This window comes from Sceloporus occidentalis, unplaced genomic scaffold, assembly GCF_023333645.1.
Source record: "Sceloporus occidentalis isolate IW3139 unplaced genomic scaffold, rSceOcc1.0.p SCAF_1, whole genome shotgun sequence".
NCBI classification, from domain to species: domain Eukaryota; kingdom Metazoa; phylum Chordata; class Lepidosauria; order Squamata; family Phrynosomatidae; genus Sceloporus; species Sceloporus occidentalis.
Window position 1 is genome coordinate 48,801,516 of NW_028316981.1, and position 16,389 is coordinate 48,817,904.

Genomic DNA, 16,389 nt, shown 5'->3' on the forward strand with positions numbered 1-16,389 from the left:
GTGCTGGAGAAGAGTACTTAGGATACCATGGACAGCCAAGAAGACAAACAAATGGGTTTGAACAGATCAGACCAGGGCTCTCCTTGGAAGCAAAGATGATAAAGTTGAGACTATCATACTTTGGCCACATAATGAGAAGGCACAGATTACTAGAAAAAACAATAATGCTAGGAAAGGTACCTGGTAGACGAAAAAGAGGAAGATCACAAACCAGATAGAATCATAGAATCATAGAGTTGGAAGAGACCACAGGGGCCATCCAGTCCAACCCCCTGCCATGCAGGAAATCACAATCAAAGCATCCCCGACAGATGGCCATCCAGCCTCTGCTTGAAGACCTCCAAGGAAGGAGACTCCACTACACTCCGAGGGAGTTTGTTCCACTGTCGAACAGCCCTTACTGTCAGGACGTTCCTCCTAATGTTGAAGTGGAATCTCTTTTCCTGCAGTTTGCATCCATTGCTTCGGGTCCTAGTCTCTGGAGCAGCAGAAAACAAGCTTGCTCAGAAAACAGTTGCTCAAGCAACAGAAAACAAGATGGATAGACTCAATCAGGGGGGTTGTGGGCAAGGGCTTGCAGGATCTGGGTAAGGCAATGGAGGATAGGGATTCTTGGAGATGTCTCATCCATGAAGTTGCCATGAGTCAGAACCAACTCGAGGGAAGCTAATAACAATAGTGCTGATGCAGGCTAGCTTGTCAGTTGATATGTGTGAACCAGAAACTGTGGGTTTCTTCTCTACAAACAAGGCAGAGCCATAAACCATGCTTTGTTTTTGGCATAGGACTCTGGTTTAACCAGCATGACAAATTAGGGTTTGCCTGGAATCTTGGTTTATTTTTATACCCAATCCTGTTTTGTTCATCCCACTAATGAAATATGTGTCACGTTCTAGGTTGTGATATATTCTACACATTGCTTGCAAAAATAAACATTGACACAGCTTTGCTGCTGTTGTAGAAGGTTTGGAATCACAGTACAACATTTGCAGTTTTTCTTCCCCTTTTTATGCCACTTGTCTGAATCTAAAAGGCAGTAAATACACTGAGATTTTGCTATTAGCCCAAGTAAGAGACAGTTCTGCAAACAAACAGTGTTTTCTCCTTCCACAACAGACAGTAGGAAAGTGCCTGTATGTATGGGTATGTCACTGCTATATATAAAACTAGCAGGCTGTGCTACCTAAATGTAAATGTACAAATGTCCTAACTTGAGACTGATCATGTAGTTTTATTTTCAACTATGGAAAATTCAATTTGCTCAATAATTTGCTCAAATACTTGTTTTAGGTGTTGTCACCCCAACATACTACAGCTTCTAGGCTTCTGTGTAGAAAGTGTTTTTCACTGCCTGATATATCCCTACATGCCAAATGGATCACTAATGGACAGGCTACAGTGTCAGGTGAGCAATAAGGTTGCATACTGTTGCTTACTCCTTCCAAGTTCTAAAATTAGATGTGTGTTGACCTGAACAAACAAAGAGAAAACCCAGCTTTCTAAATAAACTAAAGTGGTGAACGTAAGGACCTCCAGAAGTGGTTTAATAAAAACCTGGATCAAGCTTAGCCAGCACTTAGTCAGTGGTCACAAGATTATGGGAACTGTAGTCCAACAAGATCTAAAAACCAGTTGATTTCTCACTACTCTACTCTCCCAGTTATATAACCTGTTACATGTCATAGGAAGTAACTCTCTAGACAGAATCCTGTAGTAAAGAACTCATCCCCCCCCCAGGGTCACACAATGGTGGTGTGGGGAAGACAGGCAAAGGCTGCTTTTATCCTGGAGAAATAAGCAGTTTGACAACACTTTAACTTCCATGGCTCGATGCTATGTATTTCTGGGATTTGTAGTTTGGTAGGGCATCAGAGTTCTCTGACAAGAAAGACTAAATAGCTCATAAAACTACAAATCCTAGGATTCCATAGCATTGAGTCATGGCAGTTAAAGTTGTGTCAAACTGCTTTACTTATGCAGTGCAGGCACACTCAGAATTTGCCAGCTTCAAGCAACCTTTTTCTTTAGTGTCTCATTTCTTCTTCAGCCACTGTATCCATGGCCATTTTAAATCATGCTACCACTGCCAGTATGAGTGCAGTGTACTAACAGGATTGCGTCTCCTGGCTCCAGTCAGTGGGATAAAAACAAATGGCTGATCAGCAGGGTCACCCCTTCCCAACAATGGGAATTTCATATTGACACTAGCAATTAGCCCAACACCTAGTGGAAGTCTGCTTCTTTGTCCCTTCCTAAAAGAACTGTGTTACAGTGGCTGAACAATTGGGCTATGGCTGTACAGGAGAAAAGAAGGTCACTCAGCTCTGCAGTCACTAACTAGAGGAAAAAGAACTACTTGAAAATTGGACTCCCTTTCTCTCAGCAAGAACTTCGGTGTTTTTGTGTGGAAGTTCCCCTTTTTTGTCTTTAAAAAAGAAATAAGCTGTTCAGAGCCTTTGAGATGGAATGGAACCCTGGTGGCACAGTAGTTAAATAGCTGTACTGCAGCTACAAGGTAGTGAGTTCAATCCCAGGCAGGGCTCCAAGGTCCACTCAGCCTTCCATTCTTTTATAGGTTGGTAAAATGAGTACCCAGCTTGTTGGGGGCAATTAGCTTACACATTGTAAACTGCTTAGGGAGTGTTAGTTCACTGATAAGTGATATAGAAATGTACACACTATTGCTATGGGCAATTGAATGAATAATATTAGGCACAGTGAACAAGCTCCTATTTCCAGATTTTTTAAACAGAATTGATCCATATTGTTTCAACAGCCAAATTGGAGAGACATTTTGTTTGTCCTTTCCTGACACATCTTCCCAGGTTCCTAGGAGCACTATGAGACTGAAAGAAAGCACACTCAAATGTGTTTCAGCAGCAGGTTGTGAAAAATCTGCAGATGCTATGCACATATAAGTGTTTTCTGTCTCAGTATGGGCCAGTCAAGAAGAATTTTTCCGCTTTTTAGCTTCTAGTTTTGCTTTGGAACATGACTAGTTCTGTTGTATCGGTTTTCAAAGAGAGAGCTGTATTAGTCTGCAACATAACCCCTCCCTTCTAAAGACTGGTTCTGAGCAACCTTGGACTTGTGCATTTGTGGAGTTTCAAAAGGAGTTTGTAATAAGGTGTGTACAGTGTAACCTTGCTGATGGATGGGGAAAGGTTTTTTTTTTAATTCCCAAAATCTCAGTGATGTACAACCTAATTTCCTAAAGCCTGGCAATGAAATGCATACAGTGTCTATTGGACATGAAAAACTATTCTGCCCATAGAAACATAACCTTCCAAAATAATTATAATTATTTTTGTAATTACTTTTCATTGTAATTACTTTTATGACAAAAATATCTTTGGCAAATTATAGTCCAACTGTATTTTTGTTTTTTCTAATAAACTAATTTCTCATTAATGGACTAACTTTCTAATGAACTAGGCTGCCTACATAGTTTTTTGTGGGTTTTTCGGTCCATGAGGCCATGTTCTAGAAGAGTTTCTTCCTGACGTTTCGCCAGCATCTGTGGCTGGCATCTTCAGACAATGCTTACCTGGAAAGGTATACCGAAGTCCTTTCCAGGCAAACATTCTCTGAAGATGCCAGCCACAGATGCTGGCGAAACGTCAGGAAGAAACTCTTCTAGAAGATGGACACATAGCCCGAAAAACCCACAAAAAACTATGGAAGCCGGCCATGAAAGTCTTAGGCTGCCTATAGTTGAGGATCAAGTGTGAACATTTTAAAGGAGAAAAGATCCTTCAGTCCTGTGAAACTGCTTGATTCTTGGTTTCAGTCAGCACCTCATCAGTCATCTAATGGAAAATTTGGGCTAGGAGAGACTTCTGTTGTTACCTCAGAGACAGGCATGTTGCTGATTGTGCAATTTTTATCCTTTCAAAAAGTTTCTTTTTCTTTTATTACAGGGAGGTTCTGAATCATTATCATGGGAGAAACGCATCAAAATCTCTTTGGGACTTATTCAAGGCATTCAACATTTACACCAGTTAAGAGTTATTCATGGGAATGTGAAAAGGTGCAGAACTTACTCTAAGTAGCATTAGTGTGTTCTTAATGCCATTGTAACCTTTAAAAAAAAAGAAAGAAAGACATTAAAGTAAAAAAATTTTTGTACTTCAGAACAATAGAACTTTTTTTTCTTTTTTAGTTTATTATCAAATGTTAGAGTAGAACAACATACAGAACTATAAACTAATTTTTGTGTAAAAATGACCATGCTTTTAAGGCCTTCTCAGTGGTTGTTTCCAGGTTGTGGAACTCCTTTTCAAGGGAGGCTAGCTTAGCCTCCTCTTTGTTTTCCTTTTTCTACAAACAGGAAAATACGTTTTTATACATTGAGGCTTCTGCTAGCTGACAGGATGGGGAAAGGTTGATTTATTTTTCTATGGTGCCTTTAAATTTTTAGTATTTGGTTATTTTACTATGCTAATCTAGTAAATTGTCTTTTCAATAGTATAACATCTTGTGTTTTAGTTCCATCTATTTTTTAATCATCTTGTGAGCCCTCTTGAGTCCCAGTTTTGTGAAAAAGGCAGGATATAAATTTAAAAAAAATTAAAATCCTGTTTGCTGCTGTAGTTATAATTAATAGAATTCTGTTTTCCTGACTTAATTTGAAATGCTACTCTTTAACTAGAAATCAGACTTAAAACAGCTTGTCGTGAACTGGTACAGATGGCTAGGGATGGAATTCCATCTTATGAGATATGAAGTTCCAGGCACAAGTCAGAGTTCATACATACTCATTTTTGACTAGTTGAGTAAATATTTTGTAGTAAAGGATCAGCAGACAAAGCAGTAGTATTGGTGGTGGTCCTTCCCCACCTGTTGATTCTCCTCTACAGATATGCCCTCCACTTGGTTTTAGTCCATGCTGTTCCCCAGGTGAGGGGGAAATGAGAAGGAAAGAGTGCTAACAGAAGGCAGTGAGTGCGTGCCAGAAAGATTAACCAACACTTTTTTATTTAAGCAAATGTTTAAAATATAAGCATGCCACAGTGGTTTTTATATTGAGCGTGTGTATTGCCTATATTTTTAACATGATTTTATATTGTTTTTAGGTGATTTTCACTGTTTTAAATGTTATTGTAATGTTTTTTAAATCTGTGAGCCACCTTGGGTACCTTTGGGGAGAAAGGCAGCATATAAATTAAATAAATAAATTTATCTCAGTACATTCATGTTACCTCAGAATAGCCACTTGATATTTTCTTAACTAATATGACTGTCTTAAAAGCAGAAAGGCTAGAGTGTGAAATTGCTGGTGTATATACAATACTGCAGTCTGGCAATACTGAGGTAATTTATGTCATAACATTCCAATATTACCACTTCGTTAGGATTCTCATTTTGGATTAAAGGATTTCTTATGATTAATGAGTGTTATTACAACCTAGCTAAAGGTTTTTCCTCCCAAAGATCCAACCTTTGAAGACCCAGGACCCCAATTTTAACATACCGTATATACTTGACTAAGTCGACTTATACGTCGAGGGCAGGTTTTGGGGTCAAAATTATGGGGTTTGATATGACCCATAGATAAGTCGAGGGGAAAAACTTTGGGACATGTAATGAAGCAAAGTTTCCAGGAGAAAAGCAAAGGAAAACAATGCCAATGAACTTATCAAACTTTCAGCAAGGCTGACTGTTTGTACACTTGCCCCTCCTAACTCACGGATCTGAGATCCATGCCCTCGAATATCCGCGGAGGGGCAACCTCTGCTACTTCTTATGGCTCACATGCCCAGGCCGCACACACGGGGGGCACCTCATTCAAGCCTATGAGACTTGAATGTGTGCAAGCCTCCGTTTTTGTGAGGGCGGTTCCAGACGGATCCCCCGCGGAAACGGAGGGCCAACTGTACTTATACTAAAGGCATGATGAATGAGAGAATAGAGAGGGAGTCAGTGCGTCCAGGACAGATTACGTTCTTGCCTTTCACCAAGGGATGGTTCCTTTTTTATATAAGAGTTAAAGTGCAGAATTTATATTGACTCGTGGATAAGTTGACTCAAGTTTTTGGGGTCAATTTTTGACTAAAATTTCTAGACTTTTACATGAATATATACAGTAATCTTGTTTTGAAGAAACCACTTATTTTATTGGCCATATGTTTGTATGGTGTTAGTACTGCTCTTGCATCACACTTAAAGCTAGGATGTGACCCAGCAGTGAGTGCGTACCCACCAGATGAAGACTGATGGTGTAGCTGATATTTTCTTTGTCTTTTTTCTCTTATGCACAGTTCCAATGTTTTGCTGGATGCAAATTTTGCCCCTCAACTTGGGCATTCTGGTCTCAGGTTGCACCCTGTGGAGAAAAAGTCTGATCGTGCTATGATCAAAACCAAAGTCTTGCAAGCTTCTCTAGCTTATTTCTCAGAAGATTTTGTCAGGCATGGGCAGCTAACAGAAAAAGTCGACATATTTGGTTGCGGAATAGTAAGTTGTTCGTCTGTGTACCTGTGCTTGGCAGGTTTTGTTTTAAGTGAATTTTACTTCTTGCTTTCCCTGTATGGATTAGCATTACACCATTGTTGTTGTTACTGTTTAAAATAATACTCTGGGTCTGGAGACTTACAAATGGTGTAACAAAAAGGCTAAGAAAACAGCTGTAAAAAAGGAAAAATCAGACAGTTGCACTACCAAGATTATGGCCTAGATGCAATTGTTTCCAATAGACAGATCCACTGAGTCAACTGGAATTTGATAAATAAAAACTTAGGTCAGTTCCCTGATCAAATGGGTCTACACTGTTTGGGACTAACATTGGCTTCAGATCTATGTGGTTTATGATGTGTTTTGATTATCAAGGTAAATGTTTGATGTAAGCAAAAACATCACCAAATAGTTGCTTAGAAATCTAGTGCTCCTAACTCAATCCTAGGAGTTTATCACAAGGGGTTTTATCCTGTGCAAAAACAGGATTTAAAACAGGGAAATCCTACAAAAGTGGTATTGTTTTCATATGACGGAGGGATTGAGCATTAACCCGGCATCCTCTCGAAAGTGAAAAGCAGCTGATTTTGTCCACTTTCTGTGTGGGTTAATGCCAGATTAATGTTCATTTCCCTTGATGAGTCTCAAAACAACCCCACTTTTGCAGGATTTTTCCGGGATTTAAATCCTGTTTCTGGACGGAATTTAGACACTTAGCCTTCTGTGTAATAAACGCTTTGCATGCAGAAAATTTGGGGTTCTTTCTTGGCTGTCTTTAGCAAAAAGGGGGTGGGGAAGCAATGCTAGGAAAGACTTCTTCCTGAGACCTAGAAGACATGTTACCAGTCAGAGTGTGTAATACTGGGATAGATGAACCAGTATCTGATTCTGTGTTCCTGTGGAACAGGAGGCCGGTGGATCTTATGCTGCAGGGGGGGAAATCTACTCTTAATTTTACTGCAGCTCCTCATGCAGCCTCTCTGAGTTGTACAAGAGAGCTCCCTGTGCTGAATGCTATCCCTTCAGAGATTCAGCTCTAGTTTTCATACAACCCGGAGAAACTTCAGGAACGGTTGTAAAATTCAGAGGGAATTCTCTGTCCACACGATTTGGCGGCTGCAGCTTCCCTCCGGAGGAAAAAAGGCCACCGGCATGCCACCCTTTTTGTGTAGTCTGTCCCATGCCAGACATTGTCCATTTTGTTCTCCTGTATTATTTTTAACATCTTTGCCTGATGAAGAAACCAGTGGAGCTTCAAAAGCTTGTGACATATATTTTATTGCTGTTTTGTGGATTTTGGATGTTATTATGCTTTATAGGTACAGGCTTACCCTTGGAAGGGTTTCTGCCAGGTGTAACCACCATAAGGCCCAGAGCTAAACTGGGCAAAAGGTAGACCTGTATCTACTCGATCTATTGCCACACACTTGGGGAAGAGGACTATTTCTGCCTACTCTCTAATGGTGTAGTCTGCCCACACATTGGGTCCAATAGAGATTTATTTTATTTTATTTTTTAAGAAAAAGATGGACAGGAGAACAAGGCAAATCCAATGCATCACCTTCTTCCCACACTGGAAGTAATGGTAGAATTATCTCTTCACTTTCTGGCCCCCTTTAGAATTTCTTTTGCTTTGATTTTAGGTAATTTGTTCTAAATGGGAAGAAATCTAATTATATGTTTCCCCAGGTTTTAGCAGAAATATTGACTGGCATGAAGGCAATGGATGAAGGCAGGCATCCTGTTTTTTTGGTAAGTGATGCTATGTTTTCATAGTTAAGAGTCTGGAGAATGCAGACTCTGAGCTCAAATCTGTTTCTTCATATGGGTCACATGTGCCTTTTTCACCACATCCTGTCTGTTACAATAGGTGAGTCCACACAGTTACAGTTGTGTTGCAGGCACACTCCATGCAGAGCCCAGTAATGCAGGTTTTTCAGAAAATGTCAGCAACAACAAAGAATTCCAGAAAAGGCTATGATCTAATTTATTATGTGTATTTTATATATCAGTATATCTTAACATATCTTATATTACAAGGATGGGCAGCTTTTGACTATCCAGCTATTGCCACTTCCTATCAGCCCTATTCAGCAAGTCCAATGGTGATGATCCCTAGAGCAACACAAGTTGTCCATCCATGATGTATTGGATACTGACTTGCTAGAGCTACAAGTACTATCTGAAAGCTTTTTGGAAAACTTCTCCAACCTATTCTAGACTGTAAAAACTGTTAACCACATAATTGTAAGCTTGTTACAAAATACTGGTGAATTGGAAATCCAACTTTATGGCTTTCAATTTTTGTGATCATGTCAGTTTTTGTATGCAATCTGTCTAAAGTAAGGCATCCGTATCTATATATTATCTGCATGAATTTTAGACAGATTGCACACAGACATTTTAGACACAATCTGTCTGAAATGATACCATCTGTGTCATAATGTAATTTTGATGCAGTTCGAAGTGAGTCACCCAAGACAATGGCACTCTGATGCAAAAGAGATGGCTCATCTGCTCCTCTCTGAACCTTTATCTTCAACAGAAAGATGCTCTCCTTGAAGAAATAGAGGTGGCAAAAGATCTGTCCTCTTCTAAGGAAAGAACATTTGAAAGACTTGCTGCAATGGAAATGTGTCGCAAATATCAAGATAAGGAAGCAGTTTGCTTGCCAGAAACAACCACTGTTTGTTTGGCTATGGCTATTTGTGTTTGCCTAAGAAAAAAGAAAGCTGATCTGGCTGAGGTAAATATGACATTTCCTTCCTAGCACACCTCCTCATGTTCGATTTTAAAAAAAGGCACATGGTGCTTATTGACAAATAAATTAGCAGAGTATAGGGGGAGCGTGAAATTGGAGGTTTGCTTTTCCACCTGGAAAGTTTCTGTTCTGTTTTGAAATTATGGTACTCCACTGCAATAACAGGTGTGTACTTGGGGGGTGTTCTTTGATCCAATCTGATCAGTAGGGGACCAAGTGGTCTGAGGGCATGGTTCACCAACTGCAACTATTATAGGCCACAATAGCCAGGTGGCTGGAATTAATGAAAATAGCTTATATTGCACATGTTTGGAATTGGTTCACTCTTTTTGTTTTCTTAAAAGCATACAAAGTTGAGGGAAGAGAAGGCCGTTTTATCTTAGTGAATCAAAGATAAATGAGATATTGAACATTGTTGTTAAAAACAGGTGAATGAAATTGTGAAAATGGCAGATCATCAAATACAGCATCAGAAGATGCTTCAGAGAAGCAGCTATTTTGGACTGTCTGTCAATATCCCAGAAGAAACGAATGATGAGCCAGCTAGTCCCTTCACTGATAGCTTCTCCAGCAATCTCAATTATAAAAGTAATGTGAATTCAGCATCCCTGAATTGTAAATATTTGTTACCACCTTTGACAAGAGCTGTGCCTCCTGAAACATATTCTGGGCAGCTGTTACAAGTCCCTTGTGAGTCAGATGAATCAAGTAACTTTTCTTGGGATCCTCTGAAGGATGCTGGCTGCCAGATACAAAGCAACAGCCATCAAGATTTAGAAAACATTTCCTTGGCTAAGCCTCTGACAAAAGATCTAGATTATAGCAATGACTTCACAGCAGAAAATATGGACTTCGACAGAAGTATGAAGCCTCAAGAAGCAAGAGCTTCTTCAAACAGAATTACTCCAACAAACAGAGAAAACACTGCTGCTGACTTTTCTTCACAAGGTAACAAGTTAATTTTTATGTTTTGTTTGGAGGAGGAAATTAGAATCATAGAATCATAGAGTTGGAAGAGACCGCAAGGGCCATCCAGTCCAACCCCCTGCCATGCAGGAAATCCAAATCAAAGCATCCCCAACAGATGGCCAGCCAGCCTCTGTTTAAAGACCTCCAAGGAGGGAGATTCCACTACACTCTGAGGGAGTGTGTTCCACTGTCAGACAGCCCTTACGGTCAGGAAGTTCTTCCTAATGTTGAGGTGGAATCTCTTTTCCTGTAGCTTGCATCCACTGCTTCGGGTCCTGTTCTCTGGAGCAGCAGAAAACAAGTTATTGTTTTTGTATATGCTGATGTCAATGTGCACAAGACTTGACAGATCACAACATAACTGTTATTTTGGAGAGAGTTTAGACTTTCTTGAAAGCTAGCAGTAAATATCATCCTATAAATATTCTTAATAAAATTGATTTGAAAGGAAATTTATTTTGGTTTTCTCATTAAGTTTATACACACACAAATATGCACATGCACGCACACACTTGTTGAGTGCCTTCAAGTAGTTTCCACATATAGCAACCACAAGATAAACCTCTCATGGGGTTTTCTTGGCAGGATTCCTTCACAGGGGGTTTGCCACTGCCTTCCCCTGAAGGTGGGAGAGAGTGACTTGCCAAAAATCATCCAGTGAATTTCCATGGCAGAGAGGGCATTTGAACCCTGGTCTCCCAAGTCCTAGTCCAACACCTGAAACATTTCAAACACTACACCACACTGGTTCTGTATATACCATGGGTCTCATATTGGGAGAAAGCAGGGATAGAAATTATTTATTTATACATACAATTTGTACATACAGTAGTATGTATTATATGTGTCAGTGATGGTTGTTTTGTTTTCAGCAGAAGCAAACAAAATAAAGATCAATCAATCAAAGAAGAAATTGATGGAGCAGATTGTATTATATGAAGAAAAGAAGATAAACAGTTATGACCTCTTCAAATCTTCAGTCTAATGAAGTCATCTTCAGTGGAATTTTCCAAAGATTAAGCTTTGTTAGCTGCAGCAACTAAAACAAAGTCAATTATGCTGGATTTATATGACTGAAAAATATCTTAATGTTATGAGTTGGGAGCATTCTTCTGATGTGACTAGAACCAAAAGAACTCTTCTCCACTTTATAGGTGAGAATTAGATATCTTTTAGTAGACACCCTGCTTGAAACTGCTACCAATTTCTTTCTCTCAGTCTCAGTGGTGCTACAGGATCTCTTTGTATACATCTGGGATGTCTCTCAAAATCTACAAGCAGACATGAACATTTGAGCACATTTACAATGTATTATGCATCTGGCATAATAAGCTTTTGTCAGAAGAAGAATACCTATGCTAGAAAACAACTGTAATACATACTCATTATAGTGGACTCATTTTCCAAGTGTGGAACCTATTGTAACCAACACAGTACCATCTGGTCTCAAAAAGAAGGTATCAGCACACTTTCAAGGTCCAATTGTTCTTAGAAGAAAAAGATACAATGCAGCAAAGGACCACCGCTAGTCAAGCCTGAGTTATGCTGCATGGACAGAGAATACTGACTGGTTGTTGGGGTGGGGGTGGGGGGATGGAAAAACTATGATTTTTGTGCATTGAGTATTCTGGAAAGAGTTATGAACAGAAACTCTCCATAGAATAAACATTTGCTGCAAGTCCCATGTGATAAAACCAAACAGCCCCAACTGGATGGTTGTAAATCCCATAACATTCTAGAAAGCACACTAGAGAGAGAGGGGTTCACATAAGAAGAGCCCAACCCTTGTCTTTACAAAGGTTGATTAGAGGTATGTCCCTTACATCTTCTGAATTTCTATCATTTACAGCAGTGATTCCCAACCTGTGGGTCGGGACCCCTTTGGGGGTCGAATGACCCTTTCATGAGGGTTGCCTAAGACCATTGGAAAACACCTATTTAATTACAGTTATAAAGTAGCAACGAAAATAATTTTATGGGTTTGGGTCACCACAACATGAGGAACTGTATTAAAGGGTCACGGCATTAGGGAGGTTGGGAACAACCGGTTTACAGTATTGTGACACACCAGATATGAACTGACATGGCAAATGCTACAGGATTACTGATCCAGAGGGATACAGGGAAACAGGTTTTCACACTGAAATAGTACTTCCTAATATATCCATGCCTTTGCAAAATTATATTACAGAATTAAGCTATCTTCTCACTCTGCATCAGTGCAGTTTCAAGGCTGAGAATTGTGTGGCCCTGCAGATGTAATTAAACTGCAATTCAGAGTTGCTTATAACTGGCTATGCTGGCCAGGGTTACAGGAAGTTGCAATCCAACAATACCTGATGGGAACACAGTTCTCACCCCCATTTTGGATGCTGAGGCTTCATCCAGCTCTTGGTACTGATCTGGTTTGGGAAGTAGGAAACTGAATGTTTCATTTCACTGCCTCAGTGACAAGTACTGCTAAGATTTTAAACTGTAAGAGAAGGAAACCCCCCTGCCATTTTCAGACTGAGAATATGTCCAATTAATGGGAAGTAGGGACAGTCAACAGCAGGCAGCTGGTTCTCCATTCTGGTCATATGGCTGGCCATTGTTGAAATAGACTCTTGGACTGATCCTTCAGGATTATTCTTCTTTTTGTGTCTCTCCACTAAGGCAGGAATATAACATACTGATCAGGGTCTGGCTATGGAGTGGTTTGGAAGAAATGTTAAGAGAAAACTTGAATAAATACTCCTGCCTACCTTTCTTTTTTAAAAAATGCATCATTGTCTAATTTACAGAACATTGTTCCAGCATGATATGGCCATTCCCTTTTCTAATATGAGACTGTTTAGGTGTGCTTTGCTTCAGTATGAAAACAGCTCAAACTCCATATTCATATTTGGGCAACATTTATTCAAAATAGTGAACACAGAACAGATGCTTTGCTATCCATCTGGGCAAACAGAACTTGAAAACAATGATTGATATAAATGGTAAATGGTTTAGGTTTGGCAAAGTACAATATCTGTTTCTTGATCATCTGGTTTTTGTGTTTCTTTGGCACAGAATTCAGAATAAAATTATTAGCAATGCATCCCTGTGCATATTTACTCAAAATTAAGGCCTGTTAAGACTAATGGAGCATATTCCCACATAAATGGGATTATTGTCTAAATCAGCCCAAGAGATCAGTGGATAGTGAAACAAAATTTGATCCTATGCAGGAGGGACAGTATTCCAAAGCCTTAAATATACCTAAAGATCTCAGCTATGAAAGAACAAATGGAGAGACAGGAAGTGAGGGATCAGTCCAGAAGGTGGCAGAGGAAAATCAATGGAGGGAAGTGGGATGGCAGCAGCTAGTGTTTCTTTCAGGCCAGACATTCGAGACAGCTCTGACAAATGGATCTGGTACTTCACTTTCTTGTAGATACAACCTTTGTGTTCTCCAGAGAATCAGCATTAATTAATTCATAATTGTTGGATGTGTCAGAGGAATGGGGGCATATGCAACATACATATTGTATTGTTTTTTCTTTCTTTTCTAGTAAACTGACCTTACCAGATAAAAATACACTTATTTATTCGCTAGCAACAGAGTTCTTTACAAAGTAAAATAATATATTTATGTTGGAAATATTTTATAGCATATTTTGTAGTTTATGGTTCTTATAAGTAACGATTCCTAAAAGACTTGTAAATCTGAATTTTGATACATATTGACATTCTTTGCATTCACTGTACTTTCTTCTCCTATTAATTTCACTTGCTGGAATTTTTACTTTAAAAATGCAAGTGTTCAGTACAGTCTTATATATATGTACTTAAGAAGTAATCCCCTTAAATCCAACAGGATTTATGCCCAGGTGAGTGTGCATAGGTTTACACCCTGAATCATCAAAACAATAATAGAAGACTATGCACTGCTATATATATTCTTTCATTCTCCACAACCCTGTGCTGTAGTGTATATTACAGAGTCTTTGCTTCAAATGCATAGATTAACTATACATTTAAAATAAAGTATTGGAAGCGTTCTGTGAATGCAGTCCATAATTGTCTACTATGGTCTGTGTCTGTAGTATTTCTGCCTCTTCAGTGAATCTGAGCAAAACTTAAGATACCAAAACTGTACATTTTACACCACAAATGGGGAACATGTGGCCTTCCAGATGTTGTCAGGCTGCAATTCTGGTCATCCCTCACCATTGACTATCCTGCCATTTTAATGTGGGGGAGGGGGATGTCATGCTTATGCTTGAGAGTTCAGCTTCTGAGAAAGAAATACCCACCCATCAGGATCCCCTGTGAGAGTCCAGCTTCTGAAGTGGAAGCTGACTTACCACAGCTGTGCCCTCCTGACAGCCCCCTGAGCTACCCTCAGGAGGAGGAGGTAGGAGAGATAACACCTCAAGAAAGGAGAAGGCTGAGGCATCTGGAACAAACCCAGTCCCTTCCACACAGGCAAAGTGAGAGGCTGTATGCATGCAGCAAGGAAACACCCTCCTGAAATACAGCCTGCAAGTAGGGTGGGGTTGAGTCAGAGTGCTTTATAAGGTGGAGGCTTTCCTCCATGCAGTTGCTTGCAAAACATGAATTTCTGAAGTTTACAGCAATACCTGACTGAGATTTAAGACCCTGGACTGTTTCTTGCCCTTGTTATTGGCTACTGTGGCCTGTGTTTAGAAATTACAGCCTTGGACCCTGGACTGTTCGATGTTTTATTTTGTTTAATTTATTTATTAGAGTACTTATACCCACCCTTTAGCCCTAAAGACTCTCTAGAGCGGTTTACAATTATTATTTTTAATTAGACAGTTCCCTGCCCTCAGGCTTACAATCTGAAAAGACACAACACAAAAGGAGAAGAGAATGGTGGTGGAGAAGGGGATCAGGTCCAGCAGTTCTTCTCTCCCTCTGAGGTCTGGACCAAGGCAAATGGACTGGAGACAGGGCTCTTCTTCTTAGCTCAGGCCAGGCCCGATGGAGGTGGCAGGCCTCACTCTCCTTCTGATGTTGAATTCTGATTGCTCCTTTGGCTTCTGAACCTCTGGCCCCATGCCTCCTAGTGTAGTGTGAGGACAGGACAGGGTGATGAATTTTAGTCTGAACTTGAAAGGAGGTGTCTAAGGTGCTGAGCCCTATCCCCAAGTGCCATGGCCAGTTCCTTTGAAGCTTGGGCTAAAAAGTGGAGTGATGCATATTGACCTGCTGGCATCACAACCACCACTCACCAGTGGTTAGAATCAAACAAAATCTGACAGGTGGCCATCAAACCTCTTTTAAAAAGCCCAAAAGAGACTCCACCACACTCTGAGTCAGTGTATCCCACCATTGAATAGATCTTACTGTCAGAAGGTTCTTCCTAATATTTAGGTGGAATCTCTTTTCCTGTGGTTTGAATCCACTGCTCCAGGTCCTAGTCTCAGGAGCAACAGAAAGCAAGCTTGCTCCCTTCTCAATATGGCATCCCTTCAAATAATTAAACAGGGCTATCATATTTCCCCTTAACCTTCACTCCCCTTCTCATTAGGCATGGTTTCCAGACGCTTCACCATTTTGTTCGTCCTCCTTTGGATACACTCCAGCTTCTCAGCATCCTTTTTGAATTGTGGTGCCCAGAACTGGACACAGTATTCCAGGTGGGGCCTGACCAGAGCAGAAGAGAATAGTAATATTTCCTCAGTCTAGACACTATACTTCTATTGATGCTGCCTAAAATCACATTGGCTTTTTTAGCTGCTGTATCACACTGTTGACTCATGTTTAATTTGTGGTCTATTAGGATGCCTAGATCCCTTTTGTATGTAATGTTGCCAAGCCAGGTCCCCTAGAGTCCTCTTAAATCAGAAACAGTTTGAAGGCAAACAACAGCAGTAGCAGCACAGCAGGGCTTCTACATCTTTCCAGATTCTGGTAGATTTCAAAGACATACCCATGTTAGTCTGGAAAATCAGTATGCAGGGGATCTTGTAGCACCTTCGAGACTAACTGAGAGAAGCAGGTGGTATGAGCTTTCATACATTTGTGCCTACTTCCACTCCACCAAATGCATCTGAGGAAGTAGACAAAGAACCAAAACATACAGCAGAAATAATCCAGTTTGAGACCACTTTAACGCCCTGGCTCAGTGCTGGGGAATCCTGGGAACTGTAGTTTATTGTGGCCCCAGAGCTCTCTGACAGAGAAGGCTCAAGGTCTCACAAAACAACAAATTCCAG

At 40.1% G+C, this 16,389-nt stretch overlaps 1 protein-coding gene across 3 annotated transcripts in view; it reads left to right on the forward strand.

Annotated features, from left to right (window-relative positions):
• Nucleotides 1-14,221, forward strand: part of IRAK2 (interleukin 1 receptor associated kinase 2) — a 34,669-nt gene extending 20,448 nt beyond the window's left edge. For 2 of the 3 annotated variants that reach the window (XM_089520422.1, XM_089520440.1), the window contains exons 7-13: nucleotides 1,291-1,405; nucleotides 3,921-4,030; nucleotides 6,261-6,456; nucleotides 8,143-8,205; nucleotides 8,999-9,199; nucleotides 9,643-10,162; nucleotides 11,056-14,221. In XM_089520422.1, coding sequence (XP_089376548.1) covers nucleotides 1,291-1,405; nucleotides 3,921-4,030; nucleotides 6,261-6,456; nucleotides 8,143-8,205; nucleotides 8,999-9,199; nucleotides 9,643-10,162; nucleotides 11,056-11,168 — 1,318 coding nt within the window. In that variant the 3' untranslated portion in view covers nucleotides 11,169-14,221. The remainder of the gene's footprint in view (nucleotides 1-1,290; nucleotides 1,406-3,920; nucleotides 4,031-6,260; nucleotides 6,457-8,142; nucleotides 8,206-8,998; nucleotides 9,200-9,642; nucleotides 10,163-11,055) is intronic. The other variant, XM_089520431.1, reaches the window with a different exon arrangement.
• Nucleotides 14,222-16,389: the final 2,168 nt, after the last annotated feature.